At 39.3% G+C, this 14,283-nt stretch overlaps 1 protein-coding gene across 1 annotated transcript in view; it reads right to left on the reverse strand.

The window, feature by feature from the left end:
* The window catches only part of nme7 (NME/NM23 family member 7), a 105,738-nt gene that overhangs the window by 90,760 nt on the left and 695 nt on the right, over positions 1–14,283 (reverse strand). The window contains exons 2-4 of the mRNA XM_061978420.2: positions 7,505–7,612; positions 4,045–4,211; positions 3,751–3,861 (exon numbers count right to left, since the gene is read on the reverse strand). Coding sequence (XP_061834404.1) covers positions 3,751–3,861; positions 4,045–4,211; positions 7,505–7,612 — 386 coding nt within the window. The remainder of the gene's footprint in view (positions 1–3,750; positions 3,862–4,044; positions 4,212–7,504; positions 7,613–14,283) is intronic.

The raw sequence follows: 14,283 nt of genomic DNA on the forward strand, positions 1-14,283 counted from the left end.
AGCAACCGCCAAGGTAAGCACCCGCCCCCATAGAAGAGGAAGCGCTTCTTCTTCTACTGTAAGCAACCACCCGCCCCCATAGAAGAAGAAGCCCCGGGATATTGCGTTTCATTTCATTTGTGTGTTTACATCTGTAAAGACCACAAAATGGCTCCTACTAAGCGACACGCGTATAACGCAGAATTTAAACTTAAGGCAATATTTAACCAAAGAACTCCAACCGCTGGATATTGGTGTCAACAGGGCATTTAAAGCACGACTGCGAACGGCGTGGGAACAATGGATGACCGAAGGCGAACACACCTTCACTAAGACAGGGAGACAGCGCCGGACGACATACGCCAACATCTGCCAGTGGATCGTAAATGCCTGGGCGGATATTTCGGTCACAACTGTGGTCCGAGCTTTCCGGAAGGCAGGATTCACAGAACTGCGACGAGACGGAGCCGGCCATTTTGGATCCCGTATTCGCCCAACTTTTTAATTCGGACACCGAAGGAGAAGAATTCGAGGGATTTATGAATGAAGAATAACTTCAGAAAGTGAGCGTTATGTTTATTTTGTGTGTTGTGACATTAACGTTCGAGCAACATTAAGTTATTGATGCTTATTGATTGCACATTTGCACATTACCGTACATTTTGGGAGTGAACAGAGTTGTTAGAACGCTGGTTTTTAATATATTATTAAAGTTTGACTGACCTATCTGACTGTTTTTTTGACATTCCCTTTAGCGCAGTTAGATGCGGCTTATAACACGGGGCGGCTTATAGGTGGACAAAGTTTTGAAATATGCCGTTCATTGAAGGCGCGGCTTATAACCCAGGGCGGCTTATGGTGCGGAAAATACGGTATATAATGTATTACATGTACCGTATTTTTCGGACTATAAGTCGCAGTTTTTTTCATAGTTTCATAACGACTTATACTCAGGAGCGACTTATGTGTGAAATGATTAACACATTATAATATTATTGATCTCATTCACGTAAGAGACTAGACGTATAAGATTTCATGGGATTTAGCGATTAGGAGTGACAGATTGTTTGGTAAACGTATAGCATGTTCTATATGTTATAGTTATTTGAATGACTCTTACCATAATATGTTACGTTAACATACCAGTTGGTTATTTATGCCTCATATAACATACACTTATTCAGCCTGTTGTTCACTATTCTTTATTTATTTCAAATTGCCTTTCAAATGTCTATTCTTGCTGTTGGCTTTTATCAAATACATTTTCCCCAAAAATGTGACTTATACTCCAGTGCGACTTATATATGTTTTTTTCCTTCTTTATTATGCATTTTCAGCCGGTGCGACTTATACTCCGGTGCGACTTATACTCCGAAAAAGTTCAATCCCGGGCTCGGGATCTTTCTGTGTGGAGTTTGCATGTTCTCCCCGTGACTGCGTGGGTTCCCTCCGGGTACTCCGGCTTCCTCCCACCTCCAAAGACATGCACCTGGGGATAGGCCCCTCCCACCTCCAAAGACATGCACCTGGGGATAGGCCCCTCCCACCTCCAAGGACATGCACCTGGGGATAGGTTGATTGGCAACACTAAATGGGCCCTAGTGTGTGAATGTGAGTGTGAATGTTGTCTGTCTATCTGTGTTGGCCCTGTGATGAGATGGTGACTTGTCCAGGGTGTACCCCGCCTTCTGCCTGGATGCAGCTGAGATAGGCTCCAGCAGCCCACCGTGACCCCGAAAGGGCCAAGCGGTAGAAAATGGATGGATGGATGGATATATATACCGTATTTTTCGGAGTATAAGTCGCACCTGCCAAAAATGCATAATAAAAAAAGGAAAAAAACATATATAAGTCGCACTGGAGCCCGGATAAAATATGAAAAAAACTGCGACTTATAGTCCGAAAAATACGGTATATACATATGTATGTATGTATGTATATATTGTCGGAGGCAGATATTTACATATATCCGAATTTTAGTGTTACTTATTTTCTTTCATAGTCATACGTGTTTTCCATTTATTCTCTTTCTGTTTCTCTGCAAGTAAACTGTGTGTGTTAACCTTGAATTCTTTGGAATGTGTTTTGACTAGCATGTGTTTTGACTAGAGAGAGGAGAGAGGAGAGAGGGTTTTGGGGTCGGGAAGACAGACCATTTTGGCGGCGCGATAGAATGTTCTATGCTGGACTGGTCTCAAATGTATATCTGCAAAGCTTTGCCAATATATTACAAAATACCTATTCTGTCTCTGGTGGTTTTTCAACTCAGCTTTAAGTGTCGTAAAGAGCTTGGGAGCGACTTGTGACTTGAATTCCCTGGGAGGAACAACTGGTCCAAAACGCAACAATTTGGGGGCTCGTCCGGGCGACACGCTGAGAATTGGACACCTCTTGCTTTCCTCTGGACAGACTCACTAGTGGCCAAACATAAACAAGGTAAGCAGAGCCTTTTTCTAAAATCTGCTTTAGGAGTCTGTCTTGAAGTATGTAAGTCAAACACTGTTTGTACCCCAGACACAGAGTGGACATTTTGATGGATTGATTGCATTTTTGCCTTGTCCGCCATTACATAAAAAGTTGTAAATAAGTGGTCAACTCGTGTCATTGTCATCCGAATTTTAGTGTTACTTATTTTCTTTCATAGTCATATTTGAAAACAGCTCGTGTTTTCCATTTATTCTCTTTCTGTTTCTCTGCAAGTAAACTGTGTGTGTTAACCTTGAATTCTTTGGAATGTGTTTTGACTAGCATGTGTTTTGACTAGAGAGAGGAGAGAGGAGAGAGGGTTTTGGGGTCGGGAAGACAGACCATTTTGGCGGCGCGATAGAATGTTCTATGCTGGACTGGTCTCAAATGTATATCTGCAAAGCTTTGCCAATATATTACAAAATACCTATTCTGTCTCTGGTGGTTTTTCAACTCAGCTTTAAGTGTCGTAAAGAGCTTGGGAGCGACTTGTGACTTGAATTCCCTGGGAGTAACAACTGGTCCAAAACGCAACAATTTGGGGGCTCGTCCGGGCGACACGCTGAGAATTGGACACCTCTTGCTTTCCTCTGGACAGACTCACTAGTGGCCAAACATAAACAAGGTAAGCAGAGCCTTTTTCTAAAATCTGCTTTAGGAGTCTGTCTTGAAGTATGTAAGTCAAACACTGTTTGTACCCCAGACACAGAGTGGACATTTTGATGGATTGATTGCATTTTTGCCTTGTCTGCCATTACATAAAAAGTTGTAAATAAGTGGTCAACTCGTGTCATTGTCATCCGAATTTTAGTGTTACTTATTTTCTTTCATAGTCATATTTGAAAACAGCTCGTGTTTTCCATTTATTCTCTTTCTGTTTCTCTGCAAGTAAACTATGTGTGTTAACCTTGAATTCTTTGGAATGTGTTTTGACTAGCATGTGTTTTGACTAGAGAGAGGAGAGAGGAGAGAGGGTTTTGGGGTCGGGAAGACAGACCATTTTGGCGGCGCGATAGAATGTTCTATGCTGGACTGGTCTCAAATGTATATCTGCAAAGCTTTGCCAATATATTACAAAATACCTATTCTGTCTCTGGTGGTTTTTCAACTCAGCTTTAAGTGTCGTAAAGAGCTTGGGAGCGACTTGTGACTTGAATTCCCTGGGAGGAACAACTGGTCCAAAACGCAACAATATATACATATATATATATATATTTATATATATATATATATATATATATATATATATAGTGAGTAGATATGTATCTTCCACGTAAGTGTTGTCTTGGCTAAAAAGTTCCTCACCATGTCAGATGCGTCATCTTAGCATTGGTCACCATCAAGCCGGCGTCTTTCGCGATTTCCAAGATGTCTGCGATCTTCAAAACGCCATCCGGCTTTAGCAGGGCGAGCGTCCTGGACGACAGGACAATATTATTCACTTCAATCCCAAACACTGACATTGTGTGACTTCCAGAGCCGCGAGAGTGTTTTTCAAAGCGTGATATAAAACAGCCTTCGAAGTGCTGACCCTGACGCTGTGCTCGTATTCTGTACACATCTAAAAATACCTGCGTGTTTGCTGAGGAGGTGAGGTACCTTTCTTTTTTGCTGCCCAGCTTGTTGGCTGTGTAGCGGTCGGCGTAGCCCACGAGGTTAAGCTGACGCGAGAAGACGTTGATGCGGTTGCCCACAAACAGGTCCTCCTTGCGCAGGTCGCCGTACTTGGTGCGCCGCAGGAATATCCTCTGGTTCTTCACGTCAAACTGTCAAAGGGAATTAAAAATGACGGATTGATAGTTCAAAAGTCCACCTAATCAGTGAGGCCAGTTTTCCCCTCAAATGTCCTGAAATACAACTTAGCAGTAAATAACATGAAATGTGCTTTCAAACATAACAAACACCATCTTTCCTCAAATGGTGTTTATTTACTTGTCATCTTTATTTGAAGCCATGTTTCTTAAAGGGTCCTATCTTGCTCATTTCAGGAGCAATGGGGCACTATAGTAAGTTTATTTTAATAAAATACTACACAAATATTATTTATTTATATGTATATGAAATATTCATGTGATTATGAAACACATTATTTACTTTTGCTGTACTGTATTTATTTGAATGTTTGTGTTTAATAATTATTAATAATTATTAATAATTATTAATAATTATTAATAATTATTAATAATTATTAATAATTATTAATAATTATCAATTATTATAATTATTAGTAATTATTAGTAATTATTAATAATTATTATTAATTAATAATTAATAATTATTAATGGTTCTTATTACGATGATGCAACACAAGATCATTTATACCAGCGGTTTTAAACCTTTTTGCCTTTAGGGGACAACTATTCCACTACAGAGGGGCCCGGGGCTCACTCAAATATTAACACTGAATTAGTAATCTTACTCTTGATTTTAATCATATTCAATAATTAGATCTAACCTACTTACAGTTTAACAGGCTAAACCAGGGGTCGGCAACCTTTACCAGTCAAAGAGCCATTTTGACCAGTTTCACAAATTATAGAAAACAATGGGAGCCGCAAATATTTTTTGAAATTTTAAATGAAATAACATGTGTGAGGGAGCAGTGTTGGGGTGGGGGCGGGGTTTGGTGGTAGCAGGGGGTGTATAATGTAGCCCGGAAGAGTCAGGGCTACATGGGATTCTGGGTGTTTGTTCTGTTGTGTTTATGTCGTGTTAAGGTGCAGATGTTCTCCCGAAATGTGTTTGTCATTCTTGTTTGGTTTTGGTTCAAAGTGTGGCGCATTATTAGTAAGAGTGTTAAAGTTGTTTTATATGGCCACCGTCAGTGTAACTTGTGTGGCTGTTGACCAAGTATGCCTTGCTGTCACGTACGTGTGCAAGCAGAAGATGTATATTGTTAACAAGTGTTGGGCTTGCATGCTGTTAATACAGATTGTAGAGGGCGCCAAATGTTGTACCATCATGGCACGCCATTATTATAGCCATAATGGTGAAAATCGGTGAATATTAATCCCGGGAGTTTTCTGCGAGAGGTACTGAAATCCGGAAGTCTCACGGGACAATTGGGGGGTTCAGCAAGTAAGCCGCTGAGCCGCATCAGAGTGATCAAAGAGCCGCATGCGGCTCCGGAGCCGCGGGTTGCCGACCCCTGGGCTAAACCTTGTCAAATGATATGAAACCATGTGTTCATGGCAAAGATTATTATCAAGGCTTAGGTCAGGCGGATTACAAAATAAGTACTAATCAAATATACTGCAAAATAAGGAAAAATAATGACTTACTATTACACAGTGCAAAAAAAAATTAAAAAAAATCTAACTAAATAAATACTAATAATATAAAATGTAAGTGCTTAACCGTGTTAGTCATAATTTTTGCACTTAAGAAACTTCTCTGACTATCTCCAGGCTTCTTCTGTTTGTTTGAGTGTCATTATACACCTCTTCCTCCTATCCAGGAGATGGCAAAAAGCCGCTGCCTGACCAGGGCTCAGAAAATCTGCAGAGACTCCTCCCAGCCCCCGCCAAGGACTGTTTTCACTGCTGGACTCTAGAAGGAGGTTCCGCAGCCTCCGTAGCAGAACCTCCAGGTTCTGTAACAGCTTCTTCCCTCAGGCCGTAAGACTCTTGAACGCATCAAAATAATCCCCTCAATTCCCCCCAAAAATGGATTAACAATATAAAGACAATATAACATACATCCATAAACGTGGATGCATATGCAAAAGTGCAATATATTTATCTGTACAGTCATATATTTATTTATATCTGCACCTTATTGCTCTTTTATCCTGCACTACCATGAGCTAATGCAACAAAATTGTGTTCTTATCCATACTTGCCAACCCTCCCGGATTTTCCGGGAGACTTCCGAAATTCAGCGCCTCTCCCGAAAACCTCCCGGGACAAATTTTCTCCCGAAAATCTCCCGAAATACAGGCGGAGCTGGAGGCCACGCCCCCTCCAGCTCCATGCGGACCTGAGTGACGTGTTGACAGCCTGTTGTACATGCACATGTGACCCACCCATAATGTGTCACATTTTTGTGTTGATTTATTTAGTTTATTTTGTGGTTTGAATTCGTTTTTGGAGCTGTCATTACACATTTATCAGTATTCACATTGGTCAGTAGGGGGCAGTAGGGCGTTTCTTCCCAATTGAATGCTATCACCTGCAGACCGGAAGTGTCTTGTCATTCTGATGAGAGCGACCAGTCTGTGAACAATTGAAACGTCCTGTGTGCTTTTTCCTCCTGTATAACAGGTTAGTTTTGGTGAATCAACTCACTGAATAATGTGATCTTTATAAGTTTAAGTACACATTCTGATGGTGGAGCCTAACTCTAAAGTGTTTGTGAGTTGTAGTTTGTATTTGTGAATGAATCCAGTGCACAGCTGCAGTAATCAATACAAAATGGCGACGTGAGTGCGCAATGTTTATATAGGAACTTCTGATCCTAATTCAGACTCCCAAATTAGAGCTCCCCTTTTCTTATTGATTTTATAATGTATATTTGTATAATGTGTGTGTTCTGAAATAGTGACAGAGAATAGAACAAGGATGGACAATTCAACCCTTAACTCAACAATGGGTAGAGGAGTGTTATGTGTGTGTATATGTGTAAATAAATGAACACTGAAATTCAAGTATTTATTTTATTTATATATATTTATATATATATATATATATATATATATATATATATATATATATATATATATATATATATATATATCTTAACCACGCCCCCGCCCCACCCCCGACCACGCCCCTACCTCCCGAAATTGGAGGTCTCAAGGTTGGCAAGTATGTCTTATCTGTACTGTAAAGTTCAAATTTGAATGACAATAAAAGGAAGTCTAAGTCTAAGTGGTGGAAAAGTGTATTACTGAGTACCGCCATGGCCCATACGGACAACAGCTGAGAAATAGATATTTTTTTGCTGCCCTCCAGGTTGCCCGATGGTTAAGAAACGCAGTTTTTTTTTTTAGAAATCTGTCTGGATACCATTTGAATAGGTCTTAAGAATGAGTTCAAATCCGCCACTCTTTCCCGCCTACCATCTCCACTGAGTTGTCGTTGGGGTAGTAAAAGAGTTGGTAGCGCCGCAGCAGACACGCCGTGGGGTCGTACCACTCAGCAAGGAAGGCAAAGCGGTCCTTAATGTCCTAAAACAAACACATTTAGAATCATGAAGGGGTCTTCAAACACTTCCTGACCACAACATTAGGTACACCTAAACTTATTTTCTGTCTGATAAGATAATTCTTCTCACTAAACAGATTTTATGTTAGAGTGTTTTACTTGTTTTAAGTGTTTTGGTCCTAAATGATCTCAGTAAGATATTACAGCTTGTTGCTGAGATTTGATGACCTATATTGCGTAAAACATGCTTGAAACTAGAATATCAAGTGTTGCAAAGCTGTGTCATCAACACTCACAAGTATAAAACTACTTTTTTAAAGTAATCATTTCTTATTTCAAGCATGAAAAAAAAAAAATCATGATTTTGACACAATTGTGTCTCATAATTAAAACAGATGACAGCCAAATGGACTTTGCTGTTTTATTTTCAATGAAACAATAGAAAATAGGTACTCATATAGTAGTGCAGTTGGCACAGTACAGTAAACTGACTATTTAAACATTTAACAAGTGACATTTCGAACAATTTTGAACAGAAATACCGTATTTTTCGGACTATAAGTCGCAGTTTTGTTCTTAGTTTAGCCCATACTTGCCAACCTTGAGACCTCCGATTTCGGGAGGTGGGGTGTGGGGGCGTGGTCGGGGGTGGGGCGGGGCGTGGTTGGGGGCGTGGTTAAGAGGGGAGGAGTATATTGACAGCTAGAATTCACCAAGTCAAGTATTTCATACACACACATATATATATATATATATATATATATCCTGAAAATATGCAAACAAAACTGTGTTTAGATAATTGATACTTCAAACTTGCATAAATAAATATTAAGGAATATAACATAACTTGGCTTCTGAGAGTTTCAAAATGTAATGAATAAAATGCTAAAGTTGTTGATAAACAAGCAATTATTTTAATAATTAAATATGGTCATTTTAAATGAATTATTATGATAATTTAAAATCAATTATTTCAAATATGTTTATTTTAATGTATAATTCTATGGCTGGATGTAATAAGGAGTCACAAAAAAATACAAATAAAAATACAATTAATTTTGATGTTTTTAGCAAAATATAGTAAAAATGTATTTTTTTTTTATTTTTTTTTAAAGTTAATAAATATATTTATTTTTAGGTAAAATAAACATAATAATACAATGTATCTCTAGTCTGGATGATTTAGTTCTTGTCACCCTGTTGTCCTCCTGTCATGAAAAAAGGCTGTCCTCACTCAGGTCCGCATGGAGCTGGAGGGGGCGTGGCTTCCAGCTCCGGCTGAAAATCGGGAGATTTTCGGGAGAATATTTGTCCCGGGAGGTTTTCGGGAGAGGCGCTGAATTTCGGGAGTCTCCCGGAAAATTCGGGAGGGTTGGCAAGTATGGTTTAGCCGGGCTCCAGTGCGACTTATATATGTTTTTTTCCTTCTTTATTATGCATTTTCGGCAGGTGCGACTTATACTCCGGTGCGACTTATACTGCGAAAAATACGGTACTTCATGCACATTCAGATAAATTCTTCAAAATTACAATTAAAACATTTTTGGCCGGGGGCGGGGCTGTATATATGTGCACTAATGACTGAAAGAGCACGCACTTGGCGCGATGATGTCATGTTATCCATGGAAAAATGCATTTTTAGACCATATGATTTGCCTGAGCGGCTAGGAGACCCCGAGAGTACCAAACGGTTGCCTTGTTGCCTTTCCGTTAAGAACAATAAACTAGTTTTTAATATAAGTTAGCTGGTTTCAAGAAATGTAATGCATATCATTATGTCAAGATAATGGCACTAGCATTTACTTCATTTAAGAATATTTTTCAACATATTGAGCAAAAAGGTCTCTTTTTTTTTTTTCTACCAAGAAAAGTGCACTTGTTATTAGTGAGAATATTCTTATTTTAAGGTGTTTTTGGGTTCATTGAGGTTAGCTAATTAGGGCCCGCATGGCCCATTGTATAAGGACTCCCAAAGGGAGTCCTTATGCAATGGGACATAAGGACCTATTGAATTTGTAAGGTTTTATTCTTTATTCTTCCGCCACCACATTAAACTGTAATTTGACCCACTTAACATGCTTCAAAACTCACCATATTTGACCCACACATCAGGACCTGCGAAAATTGCCTTTTTTTTAAAAAACCGAACCACAAAACTCAAAATTGCGCTCTAACGCCCCCTAGGAAAAAAAACAACTAGACTGCCTGTAACTCCCACTAGGAAGGTCGGAGAGACATGAAACAAAAACCTCTATGTAGGTCTGACTTAGACCTACATTTCATAATAGTACATTCTCGGGCTAAAATCAACAGGAAGTTGGCAATTCCCCCTTCAAGACAAAAAAGTACAAAAAACTGTCACTTTTGCCTCTTTGAGCTGTAATTTGACCCCCTTAACATGCTTCAAAACTCACCAAACTGAACGCACACATCAGGACTAGCAGAAATTGCGATCTAATAAAAAAAACCTAACCCCAAATCTTAAAATTGCGCTCTACCGCGATTTTTGAATAAAACACAGAAAAAACTGCTCCTCGGAAGAAAAAAATGACAAAACTGCCTGTAACTCCCACTGGAAAGGTCGGAGAGACATGAAACAAAAACCTCTATGTAGGTCTCACTTAGACCTACATTTCATAAATTGACAACCCCCAGCAAAAATCAACAGGAAGTTTGCTATTCCCCCTTCAAAACAATTTTTTTGTAAAAACCGGTCACCTTCCTTCTCCTCTGAGCGCGTTTGTCGTTTCGGCTTCAAACTAACACAGGAGAGAGATTAAACCCTTGTGTATAAAATAACAGAACAGCGTTTTAATACCTGCTCCGGTTTTGATTTTATGACCCTTCAAAGACCCGCTGCGCTGATGCTGCTGCGCTGCTGTTTTTTTAAGATGGCTGCTTAAAAGCAGGATGCACCAGCGTTCCTACACAATGCAGACAAGGTAGGTACACTAGACAAAAGTCTTGGGACACTTCAGACTAAAAGTAGACAAAAGTATTGGGACACTTATGACTATCACTGGACAAAAGTATTGGGACATTTAGGACTAGCACCTGCCAAATACGCGGGCCCGACCAATGCTGCTTGCAGCTTTAATTTTACTTGTTTTAGAAAGTCTTGACAAGCCAAATTTTTATTGTTCTATTGGCAGATAATTTTGCTTAGTTCAAATAAAATACCCCTCATTTTTGTATTTTTTTTTCTTGTTTTTGAACACTGACTTTTTGCAGTGTTCTTTACTGGAATTTGTTGTTTTAAACACAATTTCTCTCCAAACAACACACCTATATGGAATAACCGTTACATTCTAGTTAATAAAAAAAATCCATGTATAGAGAAGAATACTACTTTGTAGGTATTTGGGCTGTCAGACATTTTATGGACAGTTGTGGCAGTTTGTTTACGTATGAAAAAATGTATGAAAAGTATCAATGTTTCAAAAGATCATTAAAGCATTACCTCTATCCTTAAAATCTATGATGTTTTATATTCAAATACTACGCCTTGTCTGAGAAAGCTTAATATTGAAGATGTTCATTTCTGTGATGAAAAATGTTCCAACAAATATATCCTGAAGGAGTTCACAAAAGTTGAGCTAAGGAAAATAAAGACAAGATATATTACATACCCAATTCTTCCCAAAATTAAAGAAATACAATTTAAAATTATTAATGGATTTTTTTTTTAATTTTGAATTTAACATGGAGGTTGATATATCTGTGGAGCTGTAGAGGATGTCGATCATGTGTGTGAGAGTGTACACGTGTGTGTGTGTGATACTGTACGTGTGTGTGTGGAATGTGAGAGTGTACATGTGTTTTGGGAGGAGATGAAAGGTCTGACTTAGACCTAGTTTTCATAATTGTATATCTTCGGGCAAAAATCAACAGGAAGTTGGCAATTCCCCCTTCAAGACAAAAAAGTACTAAAAACAGTCACTTTTGCCTCTTTGAGCTGTAATTCGACCCCCTTAACATGCTTCAAAACTCACCAAACTGAACGCACACATCAGGACTGGCAAACATTGCGATCTAAAAAAAAAAACCTAACCCCAAATCTCAAAATTGCGCTCTGGGAGATCAGAGATTGGCTGAGAGACAAGGGTGTGGAGATGTCCCCATTCTCTATAAAAGAGATCACATTTGGTATTTTTATAAACGACTGTAAGATAGAAATGTTTGTCAACATTATTATGCTACAGGCAAAAAAAAATTCTACATAAATGTCGAATTCTGAAAGTAAAGCCTACATTTTGTAATTGTACAAAAGCCATTAAATTTATACCTTTGTTAAAAACATTTAAAGTGATTTAGGTACCTTTTTGTCTTTTTTCCATATTTTTTATTATTATTATTTATTAATATTTAATACTCTATCTGTATTTGCTTTTGTTTTCTTTCCTGGACATGTTTTGCTCAACCTGATGTGTAGAATGTTGGTTATGCTGATTTATACAAAAATAAAAAATAAAACATTAGGTACACCTGCACATTTGGTGCACCACACTGACCGGATGATAGTGTTGTAGCGCCACTTAGTGGGGTAAATTGTGTATTACCGTTCCATTCAAAAAGTCCAACATGTATTTATTTGTCACAGTGTGTACTTTGTCTAGAAGCTGCAGTATTTAGTTACTAACTGTTTGTGTTTGATACGTTCTAGTCAAATGGCCACCGAGGAAATGTATTTATTATATATATATATATATTTAAATTAATGACTCCAAGAGCCCAAAACAAGTCTGCGGGCTATAGAGTGTTTTCTATTGGGGCTTCACTACTCTGGAATGTAACAGTTAGAGATGCTACCTCAGTAGAAGCATTGAAGTCCCATCTTAAAACTCATTTGTATATCAATCAATCAAAGTTTATTTATATAGCCCTAAATCACAAGTGTCTCAAAGGGCTGCACGAGCCACAACGACATCCTCGGCTCAGATCCCACATCAGGGCAAGGAAAAAGTCAACTCAATGGGACAATAGGAAACCTTGGAGGGGACCGGTGCAATGGACGTGGAGTGGATCGAGTTAATAGTGTGAGAATCCAGTCCATAGTGGTGCCAGCAGGGGGTCCTATCTTGCTGATTGTATTCAAAGAAATAGATTGTGTTCAAAGAACTCCGGCTTATTAGTGATTCCCAGAGCCCAAAAAAAAGTCTGCGGGCCATAGAGCGTTTTCTATTGGGGCTCCAGTACTCTGGAATGTAACAGTTAGAGATGCTACCTCAGTAGAAGCATTTAAGTCCCATCTTAAAACTCATTTGTATACTCTAGCCTTTAAATAGACCCCCCTTTTAGACAAGTTGATCTGCCGTCTCTTTTCTGCTCTGCCCCCCTTTCCTTCGTGGAGAGGGGGGGGGGGGCAGATTAGGTGACCACAGATGAAGCCGCTAGCTGTTCAAAGTCGGGACCCGGGGTGGACCACTCATCTGTGCATCAGTTGGGGACGTCTCTGCGCTGCTGACCTGTCTCCACTCAAGATGACCCCCTGCTGGCCCCACTGTGGACTGGACTCTCACTATTATGTTAGGTCCACTATGGACTGGACTCTCACACTATTATGTTAGATCCACTATGGACTGGACTCTCACACTATTATGTTAGATCCACTATGGACTGCACTCTCACTATTATGTTAGACCCACTATGGACTGGACTCTCACACTATTATGTTAGATTCACTATAGACTGGACTCTCATAATATTACGTTAGATCCATTATGGACTGGACTCTCACACTATTATGTTAGATCCACTATGGACTGGACTCTCATAATATTATGTTAGATCCACTATGGACTGGACTCTCACACTATTATGTTAGATCCACTATGGACTGGACTATCATAATATTATGTTTGATCCACTATGGACTGGACTCTCACACTATTATGTTAGATCCACTATGGACTGGACTCTCACTATTATGTTAGATCCACTATGGACTGGACTCTCACTATTCTATTAGATCCACTATGGACTGGACTCTCACTATTATGCTAAATCCACTTTGGACTGGACTCTCACGCTATTATGTTAGATCCACTATGGACTGGACTCTCACACTATTATGTTAGATCCACTATGGACTGGACTCTCACACTATTATGTTAGATCCACTATGGACTGGACTCTCACTATTATGTTAGATCCACTATGGACTGGACTCTCACACTATTATGTTAGATCCACTATGGACTGGACTCTCACTATTATGTTAGATCCACTATGGACTGGACTCTCACTATTATGTTAGATCCACTATGGACTGGACTCTCACTTTTATGTTAGACCGACTATGGACTGGACTCTCACTATTATGTTAGATCCACTATGGACTGGACTCTCACTAGTATGTTAGATCCACTATGGACTGGACTCTCACTATTATGTTAGATCCACTATGGACTGGACTCTCACTAGTATGTTAGATCCACTATGGACTGGACTCTCACTAGTATGTTAGATCCACTATGGACTGGACTCTCACTATTATGTTAGATCCACTATGGACTGGACTCTCACTAGTATGTTAGATCCACTATGGACTGGACTCTCACTATTATGTTAGATCCACTATGGACTGGACTCTCACTATTATGCTAGATCCACTTTGGACTGGACTCTCACTATTATGTTAGATCCACTATGAACTGGACACTCACACTATTATGCGAGATCCACTATGGACTGG

The sequence above is a fragment of the Nerophis lumbriciformis genome, linkage group LG18 (assembly GCF_033978685.3).
Source record: "Nerophis lumbriciformis linkage group LG18, RoL_Nlum_v2.1, whole genome shotgun sequence".
Lineage (NCBI taxonomy): Eukaryota > Metazoa > Chordata > Actinopteri > Syngnathiformes > Syngnathidae > Nerophis > Nerophis lumbriciformis.